The sequence below is a fragment of the Platalea leucorodia genome (assembly GCF_965183815.1).
Source record: "Platalea leucorodia genome assembly, chromosome: 4".
Lineage (NCBI taxonomy): Eukaryota > Metazoa > Chordata > Aves > Pelecaniformes > Threskiornithidae > Platalea > Platalea leucorodia.
The window spans coordinates 59,727,117-59,750,025 of record NC_138826.1 but is presented as its reverse complement, the minus strand read 5'-3'; the positions used below and the strand labels follow the sequence as shown (position 1 = coordinate 59,750,025).

The window sequence follows — 22,909 nt, the reverse complement described above, 5'->3', positions numbered from 1 at the left end:
AAGGGGCTCCAGCTTGGTTTGGGGAGTGGGGGGGCTGCAGCAGGTGAAGGTTGGATTGGTTTCGGTTCCGTGAGAGTTATTCATCTATTTGGTGCATTGGCATTTGGGTAAATGATCTAAACAGCCTTGCAAAATGTACTAGTCTAGGCACTGAACCTGCTCGTCTTTCTCACCGAGATGCTAATTTAAATATTTCCTGGTGGTTTACACTCCTGTATAAAATCAATCAGCCATGGGAGCCTGGGGGAGGGGGAGCAGCTGGCACGTGTGTGGGGAGAGTGTCCCGGTGGGAGTGCAGCGCCCAGCTAAAATAAGGGCTGTGGATGTTGTCAGAGCCCCTCAGAGAGGAGGGAGGATGGTTTATTTTTGTACCCTGGTTGAAATGTGTCCATCTAACTGCTGCTGTGACTGTGGGCGGCACGTCAGAGAGCAAGCAGGGGGACAGGAGGGTCCGTGGTGTTTCCTCTTTTCCTGCTTGCCTGTATCCAAAAGGGAAGCGGGAAGGAAGGAGGAACCTGTTGTCAGTCACTTATTGTCAGGGGAGAGTTTATGGTCTTTGGGTTTCTAATTAGACTGAGCATTTTTCCTTCTTCTAATTAAGATGTAATTCCTCTCTTTTCAACACTCCCACTCAGTCTCCCCCGCCCCAGGTCCTCCCTTCTCCTCCGAGGCTTGCTTGCTCTTCAGCTCCTGCAGTTGCTGCAGTGTGAAATCCCCAAGCTGAAGCTGTGCTCTGCTCAGCCCTGCTCTAGGCACCACATCCATTTTACCTTAAAACAGAAAGGAAGCACTGGTGGGGAATACAGGGAGGGGGGGAGAAGCGGCTTGGCAGCCGCTGGTACCCAGACCTCAGTGAGTCTGAGCTGTGCGTCAGGGAAAGGATGCACAGGTGGTACCAGCCTGTGCAGCGGCGAGAGGGGATGAACTGGAGTCTGTTGCCCTGGCAGGGTCACCTCAGCAATTCATTAGGTTAACCCTGAGCATGAAGCTAATGTAGCTACTGCAGCAGGCTATTCAAGCACAGGCTTGTCTCTTTGGCACTTAGGTGAATCAGGCCTTATTTCTGCACTGCGAGGTTCAAAGTGAATTAATGTTGCACCTTCGTCATACTGCACCTTCTGAAACATCCTCCATCTCTCCTCAAAAATAGAGCTGATGCCTCAAAGGCAAAACTCTCGCTGGGGAGGGGAAAGGACAACAGCAAGCCCAGCCCCGTGTCCTGCACCCAGGGAACTGAATCCCACCCACTCTGCTCTGCTCTCCCCCTCCAGGACCTGGCAGGCAGGCTACAAGGTCATTCCTCCTCCTTCTGGGGCCGTGTGCCAGGCTGGCAGGTGGATGTGAAGACACGCTGGAGAAGACGACAATGCTGCCTACAACTGCTGGCCACCGGTGGAGGAGCAGGTTCCTCATGAGGTGGCAAGAGGCTTGTCGTAAGTAATGCCTACTCAGGTACTAAGTATGATGATCCTGTTTGTCAAGGGAGTGGAAAGAAAATAGGTCACATCAGGGTTAAGAATAGGGGAGAGGGACAGCTAAGAATGGAGATGTTTGAACTAATTCCTGATTCCTTTAGAGGCCAGGCTAGTTGGGAGGGAGAGCGAGACTCTAAAGCTGAAGATGGGCTTAAAGTGGGACAGCAAATGATGATTGCTTCTGAATTCCAGTGGGCCTGGCAGGTGAGAAACAGCGAGACAGATACCACCACACAAAGATCCACTCCGAACATTTCTCAGATCGGCATCCTGTAAGATGCAGACTCCTCTCTGTGGTAGGGGTTTATACACAGGCTGCTAAGCTCCCAGCTTTCCATGGCAGACGAAGTCATGACAGATTTTAGAAGGGAATGCAGGATGCTAATGCAGAATTCTCCTACTGGGCACTGCCACATGTAGTGAAAATCAAGGAGTAAATAAAGAAGATCGCTTTTAAATTAAATTGTAAAAGTTCAGCCTGTGCATCTTCCCAGTGGACCGAGGCATCTGCTACAGTATCCCTGAGTGCAGAGCACAGACTGCTAGGGCAATATGGGGCTTCAGGGAATGTACCCGCACTTCAGAGGGAAGATCTGGGGACCGCAGCAGAGGAAAGGGAACACTTGGAGAGTGTCCATCACTACTGCATGCCCAGGCAGCCTAGTGGGTCTGTGGTTTCCCTTGCTCCTGTCCTCCTGGCCAAATGTGGGGCTACCACTGTAAGAAGCTGGGGGAATGATTTCCTTCTCCAGAAAACAGGCATCTTTGTAATCCATCCTTGCAGACTAGACTGCTGTATAAATTATTTACAATGAATGCTACTGAGTCTTGACTTAATCTGATATTCCTGGATCAGCTTTCTGCCACCTACTAGAGTCACCCAACACCCCACAAAGTAACTTCATCTTCCCCTAACACAAAACCACACACTACTCATCCTTCTGTAGGGCTGGAAGACAGCTTCAAGTTCTTTCTATCGATTCCCTGCCTCTATTCCCTGTAAAGCTGCATCCTAACCAGTGTGACGAATTCCTTGGTCTCGGCTCACATCCTAGTGATGCATCTCTTGCAGGAACTGAAAATGAAATCAGACCTTCTCCTCTCTATGATTTTAGCAAAATATTTCCAAGAGCACAAAGCAATATATGGGTAACAAGAAGACATTTTTGGCACATCCTACACGGCTGCAGAAACTTGGCATAAATCCAGCTCCTGAACATAACCACAGCCAGCTGCCTGAGACTTTGTTCCTACCAGCCACTGCCAGCATACATACTGGTGGAACCCCACAGCTGCCCACTTGGGGCCGGTGGCGGGTAGGTATTTTGAGAGATAAGCCCTGAACAGAATGCCACCTGTATAGCATTACACACGGTCTGCTCTTGCCTTTCGTGGTGTACAAAGCAGCTAAGTGTTATCTCATCATCACAGCTGTCAATCTATTATTAATACTGTACTTTTGTTAAGCATCCAGGAAAAGACGGGGTCACTTGGGTGACTCACGGCTCTCTCCCTTCCCCACTCTAGCTCCCATTCTTTTAATTCTCTCCCTACAACAAGAGCGCGATGTATTCTGAACAGAATTAAATATCAGCCAGACAGACGGTACCTGCACTGCACCAGTCCACAGGCTATGATCTGCTTTCATGGCAATCTCTGCTGTTGACCCCAACCTTTGCATGACAAGAAAGCACAGACGTACTCAGGGTAAAGATCTCTCCTGTATTTCACCATGAGGATCCATAATTATCATTAAAAGAGCACACAGACTGGCACGGCCTAACCTGAGATCTCAACTGTATGACAGAAAAAAATTCTTGAAGGAATTGTGAAAGACGGATGAAATAAAAAAGAGCAGAGACACTCTTTCTGAACACTTGTCCCTCGGTCCTTAATAAAGTCATATAGCTTAGGATCCAAGCTGTGGAGTCTCCTTAGACTACCAGTCCAAAAATCTGCCAATTCTCACAAGGATCGCTGGGAACACAAAAAGACCTGACACAGGATGACAGGATTTGCGTATGAAGGCAGCATCACTGACAGAAACCAAGTCGATACGAGAAAAAGGGCTACGGGGCAGACTAAACTCTAGAGAGAGTGCTGCGAGGGAAGAGAGGAAGAGCATGGCTGACTGCAGAGCTGGTCCAGGCAGAGCTTCTAAATAGCATGGGTCTCTACTGGCTCCCTTTCCTATGACACGATTTCACAATTCCCTTGGGGTTAAGAAACAAAACACCTGCTTGCTGGTTCTTTGGAAAAAACAGGTCAGAAGAATCCGGTTTCCAGTCCAGGCAAGAATGGCAACACCATAAAGGCATCAACTTTAGCTACCATTCACTCCTAAAAAGACTCTATCAACTCCAAGGGACTGCCTTCTCTGCAGAAAAGTGAGAAATGGAGAGGACAGGGCATGACGTAGAGGCAAACCTGCTTCAGTTATAGTCAAATGCTCAAACTTGTCACCTTACCAAACAGCAAGGGAGCTGAATTTGCTTCCCACATTGCAGAAATTATTCTAAATTCCACAAAAGGAATTAAGATGAAGGATGCAAATGTTTTACATAGTCTGCTTAAACATAACTCCTACTCCTTTAATGACAGGAGGCACAAAGCTTGCTTTCCTGTTGCTGATGCTTCTTTGTCACAGAAATGATAGTTTTAAAAGCCACTGGCTCCCAGGGAGGGCTGGCAACTATTGCCCTGACACCACTCACAGGATCTGGACCCACGTCTGGAATGGTGGTCCACGACGGCTCTTAAAATGCTCATTTGTGGATTGTCCAACCTTATCTTTGAGACACTGCAGGAGAAAGGGAGGTAAATGCTAACCGTTTTCCTAACACCCCCTTCTTCAACTAGCAACCTGCAATTTTTCTCCTCATCTCCATTGCTATGGACAGTTTTGGTCAGAGGAGATGCTTGTGGGGCTATTGCTGTGGGATTCAGAAACTATTTTGGGAGCAATGGCAAGTACCAGGTGTCCAGTGGTTTAGGGTCTCCTTGCTGCTTTTTTAATAGCTTTCTTGGTCATCCTTTTGTAATGTAATCTAATTAATAAAAAACTCTCTTGCTACAAGGCCTACACAACACACTGTGGATATGGAAAGCAAATGATACCCTAATTCAGAGGCTAACTTAGACCTGAGTCTCATCTATCACAAAGATTAGGATTCAAACTGCAGGAGCACAAATGAGATGATGTAGGTCGTTTTGTTTTCATTTTTCTTAAAAGCTTTTCATTAACATGCCTATTTCTGAAAAAAATAGAGCTTCTTAAATATACACCAGTCCCTTCTCTCTCAACCCTGACTGTTTAGAAAGAGCTGTCCTTTCTCAGAGGTGACACGTTGCACCGCGCTCTGCTCCATTCTCCTCTGACATGTTCCAGTGCTCTAGTATCTGGCAGCGAAGTCCTCTGGGATGCACTGTTCTTACTTCCTTGTGAAACTGGAAGGATATTTACTTGCTTGCTCATGAAAAAAAAAGGCTAAGAGGAAAGCCATGCTGCCAGGGAGCAGGCCAGCAGTAAAGGGATGTATCTGTGGGGAAGCTCATTACACTGCAGGGCATTGCAGTGAAGAGTCCTGCTGTGAGGGTCATATTGTAGCCGTAGCTGTGGTCAGGGCGGCAATGGGTGAGGATGGGAAAGCACTGCTGTAATACATGCACTCTCTCTTCCCTGCGTTTCACCTACCAGTGCTTGGCTGTTGGCTGTCGCTATGTGCTGCCGAGTCCTTCTTTGCTTGCCCTTCCTCCTGCAAGTGTAACAGTGGCAACCTGGAAGTGGACTGTAGCGGCTTGGGCCTCTCTTCCATCCCCTCGGACATCCCCACAAACACCAGGACCTTCCTCTTTCTCAACAACAAACTCAGCATCCTGCCGGGAGCAGTGTTTTCCAACCTCTCTGCCCTACAGAGGCTGGATCTATCCAACAACTTCTTGGACCAGCTCCCTCAGAACATCTTCAGCGACCTGGGGAACCTCACAGAGCTCCAGCTGAGGAACAACAGCATCCGGGCCTTGGACAAGGACCTGCTACAACACACGGCCCTGCTGCGCCAGCTGGATCTCTCCATCAATGGCTTGGCCCAGATACCCTCAGGCATCTTTGACGATCTGCCTGCTCTCCGCTCCCTCTCTCTCAGGTCCAACCGCCTGCAGAGCCTGGACAGGGTGACCTTCGAACCGCTAACCAGCCTGCAGCAACTCCAAGTTGGGGACAACCCCTGGGAATGTGACTGCAACCTCCGAGACTTCAAGCACTGGATGGAGTGGTTCTCCTACCGAGGTAGGTGCTCGCGCAGCGGGAGCCAAGAGTGGAAGCACTGTTTTTCCATGGAAAGGCAGACAAAGGCAGGCAGGGAAGAAGCACGGGCAGATACCTCTGGCAGGTCAGGCTGACCCAAATGCCAGATGTTAGCCAAGGAGCATGAGGACCATGCTACAATGCTAAGAGACAGTTTAGTGCCACTGCACCTTCATATAGCAACACCGCCAGGCTGAGAAGTCCTCTGTAGCCCCAGATATCCTATTTCCTTATTTTGTTTCTAATCTGCAAGATCACTTCTTTTTTGTTTTTTTTTTGAGAGGAAAGAACTTTCCTCAAATAACATCAAAATTTTAGGATTATGAGTTCCCCTTACCCTTTCTGCCTAAAGAGAAGAAATGCTTTTCATGCTTCAAAATAACCATCCTGTTCTCTTCCTTAAGCCAGGAGAAGTAAAAGCCAGATTTGGCTGTAAAGCATCAGGTTTGCTTTCGACAAAAGAACCATAGGAAACAGTGCCACTTAGGAAAACACTGCAACTAATATTGGCAAACCCAAACTAAAGCTCAAATTAACAAGCGGGGCCCCAAGTCACACTGGCTATAAAATTGTCACTTCAAAACAAGCAGTTTTTGACACATTTGTATTTCCATCTTTTCCTCAAAATATGGAAGGCTGGAAAGGTATGTATCACTTAGCATGAATGCCGATGGGATGACATGCTTTCAGGAGCTGTGACTCAAAGACAGACGGCACATTTTACAGGAATGACGATTGAAGGCCTGACCTTCTGTCGCTGGAGCCAATGAGTAGGAAAGGGTCTCAAATCATGTGGATAGCAACAGTCAGCTGTCACATCCCTGCTGATCACAGCCATGCTGCAAAGAGATTATCTATGCCTATGGCTATACTGCAGTCTGAAATATGCATTTGTGTGAGCAGAATCAAACAAGCATACAAATGCCACTTTCCTGAGGTTTTTTTTTTTGTTTGTTTTCCTTCTTGACTCTCATATCACAGAGTCGATGGAAAGCACACAGAGTTAATTTTGCTTTTTTTTCCCCTTCCAAAGAAATTGCCCAAACTCGCTCAAGCATTTGTTTCAACATCTGTCACTATTTTCACAGAGGGGGGATGGATTAGTTGTTAGAAGATGGGACTGTGTGTCTGTTGTTATTTTGAGAAGATACAGCCTGGTCCTATCTTTTTGCTTTAATTTCTCCTTTTCTAAAATGGTTCTACTGACACTTACATAACTCACTAAACAGTATGAGGCTGACTTAATAGACGGTTTCAGAGGGCTTTCATGTCTCAGCCTGAAAGATGTCTATGCAGATATCATGCACCATGAGCTCTACTGTCAAATCCAACCTAGGCAGAAGCATCCCAGCCAGCTGCCATGGTTGAAGCTGTTCCAGCTGTGGAGGGCTAAGGCATGCAAAATGTCTCCAAGTTAGGCAAAACAATAATTTTAAAGGATATCACATGTGCTTCTGCCTGGTACCTGAAGGTGCACTTCCTCCCTCCACCTTTGACATGCACTGTGGATCTGGCAGGACACGGGGCTCTGCAGCACCTCCTGACTTCAGTGTCACCCTTGAACTCTAGAAACATCCTGCACTAGATCATGGCTGCCTTTTGGGGATGGGAGAAGCTCTCTGAATACTCTCTCTACTCAGCCATGCACTCACACATGAGGGACTGGCTTTTATAGCCACACTGCTATAATAAAACTGTTCCCCGCTTGATAACCATAATGCTGCTATGCCTGACTTCTGTAAGGCAAATCCTTAGCAGGTGTGAACGGAGTCATAGGAACTTACCCCACCACAGGGGGTAAGCTCTGCTGTCACTGTATCAGGATGAAGCCGTGGTTCACTCCTATTATCTCTGTTGGGACAGGTGGGAAAATTGACCAGCTGGCATGTACCCTGCCCAAGGAGCTGAAAGGGAAGGACATGCGAATGGTGCCCATGGAGATGTTTAACTACTGCTCCCAGTTGGATGATGAGAACAGCTCTACAGTGCTGGACAATACTGGCCCACCCTGCACTAAAGGAAGCCCAACTCCTTCCAAATCTAAATCGGGCCCAGAAACAGAAGTGGAGCCCAGTGTGGGATGCCCTCAAAAACAGCGATATAGGCCTGTGAGCGTGCGCCGGGCTATTGGCACTGTGATCATCGCAGGGGTGGTTTGTGGCATTGTTTGCATCATGATGGTGGTGGCAGCTGCTTATGGTTGCATCTATGCCTCCCTTATGGCCAAGTACCACCGGGAGCTGAAGAAGAGGCAGCCACTCATGGGTGACACAGAAGGTGAACATGAAGAGCAAAAACAAATCTCTTCTGTGGCATGAAACTCTTCTAGGAAGGAAGAGACAGCAATGAACAAAGGTACCTGAGAGCAGTCAAGCATGGGGTCCTCCCAAAATACATCTTCCCAGACAGACAGACAGACTGTGCTATTGCTCCACTCACCCAAGTAGTGCAACATGCTTCTGGGGGGTCAGGGCACCTGGCTCAACTTCTGTTCCTCTGCCCCAGGCCCATTTTGTGCCCTTTCACCCTTGGGCCCTCCCAGACAAATAAAGTAGAGTCAGACCTCGAGTGCTTACTGTGCCTCATGCCCTTGCACAGAGCTTCCCTCGCATGCCTGCTGTGGAGGCAGCTGGCACCTTCTGGGAACCTGTGTCATCTTCTCAGCTTCAGTCCTGAGTCATCCTGTGTCCTGTCAAGAGCTCTCTGCAAACTGAGAAAGCAGCTCTGTGAAAGCTTGTGTGAGGAGCAGGACACCAGAAGTGTCCGTGCCTTGCTGTTAGGATCACTGCTGTTGTGTGACAGTAAGTTGCTGCCCACCCTACAAGTCAGTGTCGCCGAGAGCACATCAGAAGGGAGGGAAGGTCCCTAGGGGATGACAGCAGTCAGGGGGAGATTTCCCTTCTCACTTTTAAAGGTGGAAAGATACCTGTATCACTCTAACATGCTCCCAGGGAGCACAGCATCCCTCTTCTTGCTCCTGGCCAAGTCCAAATCTGCGAGCTGACACACACACATCATTCATTATAGGCGCACAGATACAGAACCTTCCTCCTGTACACACACACACACTTACTGACTCATTCTGATCCCAACACATGTGCACAGTCAGCCCCAACTCCAGACATCCAGGCTCCCCACCTGTGCATGCAGAGCCACATGTGCCCATGCTGATCTGTCCTCTGCATGCAGCCACGAATACATTCAGCCACTTTACCTTAATCACAGCACCTTCTGCTTCAGAAAAAATACATGCACCCTGCCACTGAGGAGCTAACAAAAACATCTCAGCCATAGTGCAGAGCCAGTGGAAATGGGCAGGAGAGGATGGAGAGAGGCAAAGTTATTAAGGCTACAGCATAAGTCTGTGGAAATGAGTACACAGCATGAAAAAAATAAGGTGTGTTCTTGTTATCTATTTTATGTTTTCTATGATAAATAGAGAGGGTAAGGACGTGAAGCCTCCATTTGGAAATGTTTGATTGGCAGAGCAGAAGTGGGCCATCAGGAAAGACTAGGGGAGGAGGTGGCTTGCCGGCCTCAGCAGTGTAAGCCATTGCTGCGGAGCAGTGTGAGCCTAGGGAAAGGTGGCGGGAGAAGACACACGAGCCAAGAGCTGGCATGGCTGGCAGAGGGGCAAGCACGGTGTATGGAGCAGGGTTATACAGCTGGGGTGACTGAAGAGAGGGTGCACAATTCTGGAAGGTCTTGAGGTGAAGGCTGAAACCTGAACCACAGCGTGGCACAGGTGGGAGAACCCAGGAAGGGGCCAACACGTTACACAGCACAGCCCCCATCCGCTCCCCTCACCATCACTGCTGTGTTCACTGCCATCCACAGCTGCACATGAGCGTGCCCACACACACAACTGCGCACACTGCCACCGTCACGTGGGGTGACTTCCCCCAACCAGATTTTAAAGCCCTCAGACTGCAGTGCCTCCTATTAGTCTTAGCTCTTTCCAACCTGACAGGAAGAAAAAAAAAAAAAGTGAGAGGGGAAAAAAAATGAAAGGAACTCAACATAAGGACTCATTTTGTATCACTGGAAGTGGGATAAAATGCTGTCTCCAGGGGAGAGCGCACATTGCCATGGTAACCTGCTCTAACCCGTCACAGTGGGTATTCCTGGGCGAGGAAGATGACACCGAAGGTCGTGCATCCGCAGTGCCTGTGGATGGTGTGATCCCTGCCATCAGGAAACAAGCTGGCAGCCAGCCCAGCTTTGCAGGGTGTTTCGCTAGCAACCCGTGTTGAGAGCCCAGCACGCACTGCAGGTGGACCCTGCCAGGGCACGCCACCTCTTTCCCCTGCTCCAGCTGGATCCCAATGCCTTTGGATGTCTCACAGCCCTCCTGCTCATTGCTGCTGGATCCCTGTGGAAGTGATGCATGCCGGCTCTTCACCCCCTTCTGGTCCCAGACAGGTGGTTGTACTGACCCATGGGCACACAATGCCAAGTCTTTAATCAAAGCCTGGAATGGCAAAATCCCTCCTGGTCTACCCAGGGCCACCAGAGGCAAAGAGACAGGATGCTCTGGGCTATTTTACCATGACTGCCCTTTGACACAGGGACGCTTGGGACGGAGGCGGATGTTCTTCAGGAAGCAGAAGACCAGGCTGCCCTGGAAGAAGGACTGGGAGAAGCAGTCCACCCACAAGTGTGCGCACACATTGCACCCCCACTTCCAGCACACCGCTCGTGGGGAAGAGGAAGGAGGAGGAGAGGGGCTGGCAAGATGCGAGGAGGAAGGACTCTTCCCCCATGCACTGTATAGCCACTTCAACCATCCCATCTGCTGCAACCGTAGCCCGCTCTGAAGGGCAGAACTGGTGCACTGCAGACTCCGTATGCGTGTTACTTCTGCTCCACATTCCCAGCAAGCCAGGACTAGACTGCCTGCTGGATCCAAACCTCCCCCCAACCTCCCTCTCAGGGGAACTTCTCCCTTTACCATACTGGACTCCGCAATCATACTTGAAATGGGACTTGAGTCAGAGTGGTATATTTATAGATCTATATTTTACTTGCATCAGATAATGGTGAAATATTGCACAAAACCAATGGGATCTATATATGTGTGTGTATGTGTGTGCGTGTGTGTGTGAGTGAGCAAGAGAGTGAGAGAGAGATTGTTTTTAAGGGGATAGACTAGAGGTAAAATGAATGGGAGGGAGGCAGGGGACAATGCAGGAGCTGGGGGGGGGGTGAAGTCCTCCTTTCCCTGCACCTTCCCTATGACCTCCTCCTGCCCTGACCAATTTTTCTTTGTTGCTAATAGTATTTTCTATATCTTGTGTTGTGGGGCTGATGATGACCTTGCCCATCCTTTCCTTTTTTGTTTTCATTTATAAGGCAGAAAGTCTGGATTCATCTCAACCCTAGACAAGGGACTGCTATGTTTAGAAACCCACCCAGCAAAGGAGAAGATAGGAAAGGGGAGAAAAGAGAGTTGCTGAGAAACAGGAAGGCTGGCTGCTATGGGGAGTCCCACTGGAAAGCAAATACTGTGCTTGGAACGACAAGGACCTGTCCTCTTTCACGCAGAGCAGAGTAACAGCATTCACTGGGAAATGCCACCTTTATACCACCGTTTGCAAACAGGCTCTTACTGTTCCCTAGTACACCTGGAAAACGGGCTGCCCTAGTGTGACTGAGCTGCTGCACTGTCCACAGGCACTCTAGGGAAGATGGTACCCAGCGTGGTCAAAAACGAAGCTTTCCTGTGGGATGTTGCATACAGAACGAGACCCAGCGCTCCTTGTGTGCCCAGGCAAGGGGTTCCTCTAGTGTGTGGGGACAGGGGCCCCCGTTCTCCCTGAAGGCATGGCTAGGCATCAGGGGAATCCCCCTGAACGCACCCTTTGCTGCAGGCAGGTGTACCAATGCCACAGGTAGGTGCCTGCCCTCAGGAAATGGTCTTCTGGGGCAGGTGGGTCCAACACGTGCCGGGGTGATGTAGGGGCTGGCAGGGCCACCAGAAACACCCCTTCTGCTCCCCCTGCTCCCCTTCCCCACACACCCACCTGTGGTACAGGCAGGCACATTTCTTGCAGGGAACAGATGGCACTTGTAATTTCTTTTTATTTTCGTTACTGTTTGAGGGAGAGCAACAAGATTTTCTAAAATGATTGAATGGAGGTTTCTTTGGCATGAGACAGAAAATTTTTAAAGGTATATTATATTTCTGGCTTGTTGTTACAGAAGAATAATAAAGAATGTATTTTCCTATGCTCCTTCTTGTTTAAATGAGATCTCTGATAGTAACCTTCCCTCTCTCCCCTACCCCCTGCAAAAGCAAACACTGCAGGGATACGGCCAGCCAAACAAAAAAGCCCCTTAATTCCCACATATGCGTACACTTGTCTGTACATAGTGTTTGAACTTGGAATGAACATGCACATATACACACACACACACACTACATCAGTGTAAGTCCTAGGCAAGCACGTACCTGTAGTCGGGGTGAGGCTGTAGGACTAAATACACAGTCAGTGAAGGTGAGACCCTAGATCTAGAAACACACACACACACACTGCTCCAGGGACACAGCCAGACAAGGGCGATTGTGTAACAAGGATAAGATACTGTGGCAATCAGCTCATTACATAAAAGTAGAAAGGGCCAAATTAATCCCTAGTGTAAGAACGCAGAAGCCAATGGAGCTATATTCAGGTCAAATTTGATTCCAAAAGCTTTTTTTTTTTTTTTTTTTTTTTTAATTAGAGCATAATGTTCAATAAAACTTACAGTAACAAATAGTGAGCTATGGGTTCCTCCACCTCCAGATTCCTGACCCTCACGAGCAAGGTTATTTTGAAATGAATGGAAATTGCTACCTAATCCTATTGCACCCCCAAGTACACAAGCTGTCACCCCTACAGCTAAAAGAGCTCTCCACCAGCTGTTCACTGGCTAGGTCTATCACACACAGCTAAGAAGTTTAAATTCCCCACTTCTCCACTTTCAGCGCTAAACATACACAATTCACCACATACTCTTCCTGTGAGAAAAAACTCATCCTGATGCATGTGGAACCACAAAAGATGTCAAACCCCACCACAAGCAAACACTTGTGCCACTGTACTCACACTGCTATACTCGGCCACCCTGTTATACTCAGTCTGATCTTCAGAGAGAAACTGGGAGCAGAACCCAGATGATACTCTTAATCTGATAACAGCTAAGGCAATTGTTCTGCTGAAAAGGTATGTGCCACAAGAGAATCACCATTATTGTTTAACAGTATGGTGTCTATGACACATAGTTTAATCTAATTTTGCCATGTAGGTAGAGGAGTGCACACAGATACTACTAAGCAATTCATATAATACCAGAAATGTAAAGCAGAAAAAAAGCAAAGCCAACACACTCATTTGATGACTCTAGGCTTTTTCAGTTCATGAATTATCTGGGAGCAGGCTATGATTTTCTGCAATTTGATTATGTTTCATTTGGCAAATGTATTTGCCCTGCATACATATCTACTCACGCACACATGTAACACCATATATATAAACATGTAATTATGTATATGTCTACATAATACATGCAAAATATATAAAATACAATTCCTCCTCAGTATCTTGTTCACTAGCAGCTTGCTGTGCTGGCTGGAACAGCGTTTGCTAGCCCTGATTGGAAGCACAAGTCAGAGGGTCAGCTTCTATCCTCTGATTAGATGAGTGCAAGTCCTAGCATGGGATTTCTGAGGACCAAAAAGCCTTCCCTCTGAGAACACCATGCAATACATACAAAAGAATAAGCATTCCCTGATGAGTATGGTTACAGAATGGAACACAAGCAAATAAAGATTTCCTGTGTCATTTTGGGGAGCTTTCCACATCAGTAGCAGCCCTGGAAATCTGGGGACAAGGCAGCATCCTGACAGCTTTTCTCCCTTTAGAGGGTGGGGGAGAAGCAACCAACAGTGGCTAGACCTCTCCTTCCCACAGTGGCACTGTGCTGCAGCCAGGCAGAGGCCATATGCAGGGCACCTGGAGCCAAGGAGAAAGCAAAGCGTGATGCTAAGAATAACTCTGCCTTGCATGGAGCTTCTGGGGCAGGACAACAACATGCCGCTCTTTGCTCGGGGCTCCAAGTTGAGATTTGGCCCTTCACATTTGCTTTTTCTGTGTCCTAACTTGGGAATAAACTTGTTTGTTAGAACAGCTGCAGAAAATCAACTCGTAAAGGGCATTAAAATAGGGAGAAATGCAGGTATTTTATTTGAGGAAATATGCACCGACGATACACTGAGATATTCAACCAGCTCTGCATAAAGCTCAAGGGAAATATCCAGAGTAACAACAATGCTTTGCATTTCTATAGTGCTTGCCTTTGGCAGCTCTCTGGGAGCCTGCAAACATTAATGAATTCACAGAGGCAGAGATTCAGAGAGTATAAAGGCCAGAAGGGACTTTAGATCATCCAGTCTGACCTTCTGTGTATTGCATGCTACTTGGAAAGTATGCAGAAAAGAACCATAAACATTATTTGAGGGTGGCAGAAAATTCCTTGCTGTGAAAGGCTTAAAGAGCTCAATCTGTTTAGTTTATGAAACAGAAAATAGAGAAGTTATCCTGTAGAAAGTCCAACAGTGAATGTTTACATGCAGCTAAGGTGAATCTTCCAGAAAGGCATCTACCTTTGATTTAAAAACCATTCAAGAGATGAAGACCCCCCTTTTCCCTTGGTACCACACTACAATAACTATTCATGCTCACCGTTAACATTCATGCTTAATATCTCATTTGAATCTGTTTGGTTTCCTGTCACAGGTTTTTGTTATGCTTCTCTCCCCTAGATTAAAAAAACAAATGTTCAGTAACCAGCCTCTCTCCCTGTGATGGTACTTTATACTCTAATCAAATCATCTCTCAGTCTTCTTTTTGGTAAGATAAGCAGATTGAGTTCATTAAGTCTCTTGCTGTAGAGCATTTCCTCACCTCTGGAACAGCACTGTAGCCTTTTGTTGCACTCTTTGCAATCTTTCCTCCTCCTTTTAGAAGTATGCTCCTCATCCATCAAAATCTGTGCTTTGTATTGTAGATACTACCTGACTATTGCCATACAATAGTAAATATCACCTTTCCCTACTCCTCCCCACCAAGCAATGTCTCACAGCACACTTGCTAGGCTGTGTGAACATTGTTCCTACTTTGAAGATGGAGGCATATGGAAATGCTAGGGCAAAACCCTAACAAGTCATTTTGAAGGAGCCAGATTATGAGAAACTGGCTCTGATCCCACTCATAACCACCTTTATAGTAGTATAAATTCACTGGATTTTAAACAAGAGTCTCCAGATTTATGCAATTCTTGGCAAGAGAAAAATCTAGCCCTTTATTTAAACTGATGGTTCCCTTCTAGCAATCTCCACCTTCTCATCCACTCATGGTCTCATATGGTTATCTTTCACATCTCTCCCACTGGACATAAATGTCTTTGATTCCCCAATTATTCTTTCTCTCCCCCCCTTATTTTCATCCTCTTGTGACTGATCATCCCTTTTCAGTGACTGCCTCTGACCAGCTGCTTTTCAGATTCTCCCTTCTCTGATCTCCTCAACTGTCACTTCTCAGCTGCCACAAAACAACGCCAGCCCCCACATCCCCATCTGCTTTTTAAAGGCTTGTTACCATAAGCAGGGGCTTCTTCGCTCACTCTTCTTCACTTCGCAAAACCCAAATCAATCAAGAGAAACCACCACGCTGTCAAAGGCTGAGAGAGGGGTTTAGGTCAGCCCTAACTTCTGGCCTTCCAGGTGCTCTGCTGGGGCTTTCAGCTGCATTAACAAGCATATTTTTATTCAGTCATGACTAAAATCATGGAGTGTGTGAGTTATATGGTAAAAAGGCCCAGCCTTGTACCCAAAGGGAGGGCTGTGGTGAATGGGGAGTGCCCTGAGTGGCTGCCCCGTGGCTCGCTTGCTTGCTGGTAGTTGTACTGTGGCATGATGAGACAAGGGACTTCAGCTGTTCCCTGGTGATGGAGAAGGGAGTGCAGGCCAGCAGAGTCTCATCTCTTTCTATTCAAGGCACCACCACCTTCTTACAGACTTTTCAAGCTCCAGCTTAAACCCATTTATCTTTTTACCTCAGATTCCGGCTAAAGCTGCATTAACCTAACAGCTAGAAACCCTCTTCTAGTTTTCCACCCTAAATATTTTCATGGCCTATCTATACTACACTGTCTTCATACAAGCCGTGTGCTTTAGTTTAAATGTTTCCTCCAAGATACATTTATTAGAGCAATCTTATCTGCCTCAGCCTTTGTGCATGTGGTTAAACAAGCTGGGTTCTCCCAGGCTCCTCTCACGAAGTCGGGCTTCCCTTTCATCATCTTTCTGTCCTGTCTGTACCTGTCTCAACCTGTATTCCTTTGGCCAAAACTGTAACACAAACTAGAGGAGAGGTCTCGCAGGGCTTTGGGTAGGAGCACCAATGCATCCCCATCCCCACTGAGAACACATCTCCAGGTATGTTGTAGGACAACGTTTGCTTCGTCCACAACTGCATCCCACTATCAGTCACCATCATCCTACCATCACCTAATACAGAAGTTCTCAGCATTTTTCTCCTGAGCGTTCTCAGGATATGTTTACTACTGAGTCTACCCAGCTGCCTTTCGGCAAGGATCTCAGGATGGAACTTGGCAGAGGACAAAGGTTCCCTGAATTTTATGTGGGCATCAGGGGGCAATGCAGCCTACGCTGAGGAGCCTCACTGAGACTTAGCAAAATGGGCCCAACAGTTCCCGGAAGACAAGGGCTGCCTCTAGTCCTGCTTGCTGTGCTCTCTGCCAGATCTCACAGACTTCCCAGCTTACAGAAGGTTTCTAATATTAGTTCTCAAGCATATGACCTTGTCTGTCGTACTACTGAAATTCATTCTGTTTCTGGTACTCCTGCCAAGGTCAAATAAGGCTTTCTCTACGATATCTTGGTCCTTCCCTGTACTAGCAATGCCTTCTAGTGTTGAATCATCAGGACACCTCCTCACTACGTATTGCTACCTCAGTCAGGGTCTCAGGTTAATATTAGCAAAGACTAATCCCTTGGCTGACCATGGGGGAGTGCTACAAGTGACCTTTTGCTTATAGGTGATCTTGCTGCTGCCATCTTCCCAGATTGACTTCTATGTCCCTCCCTCTTACAACTCCTCTGCCTTTCCTGATCTCCTCCAGTTTAACTAATTGTTTCTTATGTGGCACTGTATCAAGTGCTTTACTGAAATACAGAGCTGAGAACTTTGACATTTCTTTTGTCTCCAGGAAAACAATCATCTGAAAGAAAGCTATTGGGTTAGTCTGGTATGATCTAGCATTGATAAACTCATACTGCCTGAATCCCTTTTCCCCTAACTGCTTGGTAATAATTATACTTTCCTTCAAGATCTCCTCTAAAGTGCTATAAACATTACAGAGGTCACACAGGTCTGAGACAGACAAACTTATTTCTCTCCCTTCCTTAATCCTAACTGCTGAATTTTCACTTTTCCAGCCTGCATGGAATCACCGCTGCAGGTAGAGTTGAAAAAAATAATAATCCTTGCTATAAGTCTGTTTCCACATGCCAGCTCTCCCAGGGCTGGAGAGCACCCAGGCCCGGCACTGTGAGTGCACTAAGCAGCTTGAGCTGCTTATTCCCAGTAGTCAGCTTGTTTCTTTCCCCAAGGACGATATTGCTGTCCTTACCAATAACTTGGGCACAGAGTCCTCTTTGGTTTTGACTCAGACTATAGTCTCCTTGATCTTGACTTCACTCTTACTGCACAGAAGTGGTCTCACTTCTTATTCTCTGTATTTTCCAAATAGCTGAAGAACCTTTTGCTGTTTGTTTTAATCTCCTTTGCAAGGTCTAACTCAGCTTGATTTGTAAGCAATCCTCACTTTATCCCTACATTTCCTGACCTCTAAGACACAGCTTTCTTTGCTGTCTGTTCTTTTTCCATTCCACAAAGGCTCTCTGCAGAGCCAGCTTAAGGAGCCTAAGCAGTTGCCTGCGGTGGCAGACAGATGGAGGGCAACAGAATCAGGCATCGCCATTTACTGACTCCTCCCAGAAATGTCGGCTCCACAGTGTCCCCGAAAGCTGAACTGCTGCTTCCCCACACTCCAGACTTTGCACTGCCTGTGAAAGCAGTGCCAAGAGCCAGAAGCAGACCACCCCCTCCAGACACCCTGGGCAAGCAGTGCTGTCCACATCTTGCCTACCTCCTGCACACAAAACATCTCTCCCCTGCCTTCCCACTGCCTTGGGAAAGCCTGGCACTTCCTAGGGCTTCCAGGCAAGGGCTCCCAGCCAAGCTCTCCTGCAGGCAGGAGCAGGTCGCCCACCTTCCAACTCTCCTTTCCTCTCGCACCCTCCGTGCCTCACCACCCAACAGCAGGCCCATACCCACTGCAAACTACCCTGCATCCAGCACCTCCGCATGAAGATTTGCTGATAGTCCCCGTGCAGAGCAAGGATAGGGAGAGAAAAAGAGAATGGCTATCAGTACAGCCTCTGCACAGTACAGATGGTGGGAGCAGTGTGTATGAGCATCAGGGAGGAACAAGGAATATTTCTGGGAATATTATTGCAATAAAGCTTTAAGCAAACTGGTCTGACCTCATAGTTGACCCTGCTTTGAGAAGGAGGCTGCCTAGAGACCTCCTGAGGTGCCTTCCAACCAGAATTATCCTATGGTCCTGTGAATGGACTTCTGTATCCCAGTGAGGAAAAGGAGGAGAAGCAAAAGGTCTTATGAGGGGAATGGGCTGGTAGTAGGAGGCCCATTACATAGCCATACGATGATGAGATTTGTGCCCTAAGTAGATAGGTAGGGCAGGAGAAGAGGAACTCAGGAAGGAAACAGGCTGAGTTTGGTGGTAAAAGGAATGTATCTTAGGAGTAGACTGGAGCTGTCCCCAGATCTGCTAAGTTTCTGTGGTTCTCACCCTGCTAAACTTGTCTGCTTGTGCTCTGGCTGAATTTAAGCCAAACCATCTCACAAGACATTTCTTACAACCTCCTCTGCTGTAATATTTACCCCCTTCATCCCTACATCTACAGACTGGATCTGTGATCCCTTTCAGCATCTTCTCACATGACTTTGCTCCTCTGCTGAACTATAGGTCCTAACACAGGTCATGACATCAATTATACCGCTAAGGTTACAGTCCTTGCACGGACAACACTGCTTTCCTCCATGTACTTTAGATGCGTAGAATCATAGAATCATTTAGGTTGGAAAAGACCTTTAAGATCATCAAGTCCAACCGTTAAATAGGTGTGGGCTGTTGTGGGGGGACACACTTGAGTGAGGCAATGCACTGGCCTTGCAATCACACAAGATTTAGGTTTGCACCCTAATTGGTCAGAGGTGTTAATGCCACTTGCTTGACAGTCTGTAGATCTTCACGCAGCTCCGAATGGAAGGTCCCGGCCCATTCACAACCCTCGCAGTTTGTCAGTCCCCCTGAATACTCAGTGCATATTGACAGGCTCTACACAGTGGGTACACTTCCACATCCACACAGGTTACTCATGTGCATACACAGAAAACACGCTTGTGTATGTAGCCCCAGCACAGACAGAAATAAGTGCAAATCGCTCTGTGAGTATATGCACCTGTGCACACCCCTAGTTACACACACAGACAGGTATCAATCACAGCCACACAAAGCACTGCAGAGAAACTGTGTACGCAAATACACACACCTATGCACAAATCCCCTCACATGTTGTGCGTCTACACATACTCTACATGCAATGCACTCCCACGGGCCCATGTGGCGCCGGGCAGAGATACAGGTCCCTGCTGATGCTGGCTAGGTAGGAGTTAATGCAAGAGAGGCTGGGAAGGAAATTAAAAGCAAAAAAAAGTTGAAAGCCCAGCACATGATTCTTCTCCTATCACATCTGTGAATCCTGGAGCGCGAGAGTAATTGTCTGCAATGAGTCAGACCAAAAGGCACAAGGAAATGGTTGCCATGACTACTCGTGCACTGCTCTAATTCGGCTCAGAATTAAAATGATTTCAAATAATTTGCAAGCAAAGGGAACATGGCAAAGGCACCGGGTGCCAATCTAAAAAATCCAGCTATATGCAAGCCTCTCCTGAGCAAGTGTCAAGGGCTCTTTTCCCTTCAAGCGTGACAGCCATGGCAATCAGAGGAGCTACAGAAGCGGCAGTGATGGATAACCTTAGGCTAGAAGATTTCTGCTATGCACAGGCAAGAATGGGCTCCTGGACTGGAGCTCCAGCCTGGATCAGGCTCCAGGACTGGGGGTGTCCCAGAGAAATGTCTCATCAGACCCCACAAGAGAAATCCCATTGCTCACAAGTTGTTATGGTGTCCCATTGAGAAAACACCATTGAGAAAACACCCTGAAACAGCTGCTGAGGGCAGGGTCTGGGCACAGGCACGCACCCACAGTGGAGGCATTCCCTCTGTGCGGGGTGAAGCGCTGCCTGCATGGGCTGAGGAAAGGAGAGTTGATTCACTTAGTGTTTTTTTTCCCAGTAAGTGGTGCAGCTGCAAATTCCAGCACTCAGCTGAGGCTACAAGGAAATATTTATTCTACAGAATTGGCTCTTGTCTTCTCTTTTCCCCTAGCCAAGGGCTCATTCCCAAGGCAACAGGCAATGTCCACGCACACAGGGAGGAGGCACTATCCCTGTGCTGAAGATCTTACAGCCTACGCAGACAGCAGATACACCTTGGAAGAAAAGGAAATTACTGATGTCCAGCCAGGGTGGGCAGAATGCTATGGTAAGATGTCTCGCATACCTATCTTTAGCATTCTTTTGACAATAAAATAAACTTATTTGACCCCATTGTCACCAGCTGCTGTCTATGCATGGAGACATCTATATGGAGTTTTGCAGGCAGATGCTTGCTCTTTCTGCCTGTTCACTGACCTGGCTGGAGGATAGCTCTGAACAGGGACCCGTGTGGCCCCAGCACTGATACCAAACCTTGGCAAAAAGCAGAGTTTGTAAGATCAGAGCGAGTGCAAAATATGGCAACTACCTCACTTTTGTCTGGCTCATTGAACAGCTTGTGTCTGCCCCAGGAACAGCCCAAAAAGCAGCCTTTATGCTTACAGGTCTCTCTCCCAAGGATCAGTATGTAAAGTAGAATGCAATGGATGGCAGGCAAGCAGATGGATGAAGGATGCAAGAGACACTGGGTTTGGCACCGTGTAATGTTGATTCCCTGGCCCACGGAGTATTGGCTCAACCCTTAGGCCAGCCAAATGTGTACTGACTGATAACAGCCCCCAGACAGATGTCCTGAGAGGTGGAGAAGGCATGGCTGCTGTTAGTACTAAAATCATCAGCATTTCTGCCTTACTGAGTGTCCCTAACACTTTCTATGACTGAGCTCCAAGGCACAGCCCCTTCAGATGTCTCTCAGTTTGTCAGATCAAAGGGATGCCTGAGAAACTGCTTGGGCTTCAGGGATTGCGAGGAGGGAATGGCATCAGGCAGAAACCCAACATAGCAGGTGATGGGCTGAAAATGAGTTGAGTCTTCCTTCTTTCTACCCGTGCTGCCACTGGATGCAAGGAAGACCGTGATTTCCATAAAGGCACCCAGGTGACGCCTCGGGAGCTCACAGAAGTCCCTGCACTGGGACAATGTTGGCACAACCTTCAGCATTAAACGAGGGGCAGCATTCCTTCTGAATACCTCAGCACACGTTCAAGAGATCAGCTGCTCTCAGGTTTTGTATGGATAATGTTATGCTGGTTTCCAAGCCAGTCTAGTAAAATCATTTTAATTCTCCAGCTTGGATGCAGTTATTCCTGTGTAAAAGGTGCTTCTGCTATTGTAGCTTATTCCCATGCATTTTAGCAGCTTCTACAGATGCAACTGTCACTTTCTAGAGAGGAAGTTGAAATGTTTTATCCACTCAAGCAACAAAACTGTAGGAATACAGAATTGTGTGTAGATTAGTTTGAAAAGATGCCACAGCAACAGAACTGCTGAAAAAGCCACCTGCAGCTCCTCTCCCTGCTTGCTGGTAACAGACAGCAGGTAGCCGAAACTGGGGACCAAGGAAGAGGATGAAGAGACATCAAGCTGGCCAGTAATTGCTTTTCGAATGAAGAGCTTCCGTCAGATTGATAGAGGTTGGATTTTAACCAGCAGTATAATGGCAAAATGACTTCCCATTATCTATTTTTCAGACTGATTGATTTAAAATACTTTTGAAAAAAAAATCTAAGCTTTTTTGAAAATCTGGTCCTCCTGTGAGTACAGAGCTCTTCTGAAAATACTGGCCTTAATAACTCAGTGTCCCAGCTCTCTCTGTAAAATAGAGACAATATTTCTCTTCTCTCACCCTTGTTTGAGCTTGCCTAGGACTCTCCCCAAATACATCAGTATATACTGTTGGCGTCATGGGATAATGATTTCACTGTGGTCCAGTCACTGCAGATGAGAACTAACAGGAACATTCAATATAAACAGAGGAGAAAGGTATCATATAAAATAAACCTGCATCTCCCAAGTGCCTGTTTGGATTTTATCGGGCATCACGGAGCCTGTGCATGCCCCAAGGTTTGCTGGTATCGGCTGTTTCCCATCCCTGAGACATGACAACCATGGCAAGGAACCTAATGGAAAGAAACCCCTACCTGCCCCTGTTGGGACTGGCAGCCAGCTGACAGCCACGTAAATCGAACAATGAGAAGGTCAGGCAATGAAAGAGACGTCATACACAGCCCGAAGTGACAGCTAAATTCCTGCGCAGATTCCAGCAGTTTCACCGGGGCTTTAAATCACTAAAAGCTTCTGTCAGCAGCTACATGTGATTTCTGCCACACACCCCCTGAGGACCAGAAAGCCCCAGGCTTCTGACTCATGGGAGGGAGCAGATGACAGTGCTATCTGGGACAGGACTTGGCTTGGGGAGAGTGCCATCACAATTCCTTATTTTTCATTTCCAACAAAGTTAGTGTGCGTGAGATGTGCTGGACTGACATCCCAGGAGAATAGCTGCCTTTAATTAATTATAATTAATCATCCAGGCATTACTTAATGTTTGCATAGTGCTTTGAAGTGCCAAAGCACAATATAGCAGATAGATATCATTACATCAAAGAAACAGGTATAGCTGAGCCAGGGGTAGGTTT

The 22,909-nt window shown here is 47.3% G+C and overlaps 2 protein-coding genes across 2 annotated transcripts in view; one reads left to right on the top strand and one right to left on the bottom strand.

The window, feature by feature from the left end:
- Nucleotides 1-22,909, bottom strand: part of CACNA2D4 (calcium voltage-gated channel auxiliary subunit alpha2delta 4) — a gene marked incomplete at both ends in the record, with an annotated part of 130,502 nt that overhangs the window by 41,534 nt on the left and 66,059 nt on the right. The gene's annotated exons all lie outside the window — the stretch shown is intronic.
- LRTM2 (leucine rich repeats and transmembrane domains 2) lies at nt 1,367-8,099 on the top strand (the record flags this gene model as incomplete). The annotated part of the gene is made up of 3 exons (XM_082309244.1): nt 1,367-1,433; nt 5,173-5,763; nt 7,645-8,099. 3 exons carry the CDS (start codon nt 1,367-1,369, stop codon nt 8,097-8,099), a joined length of 1,113 nt encoding a protein of 370 aa, XP_082165370.1.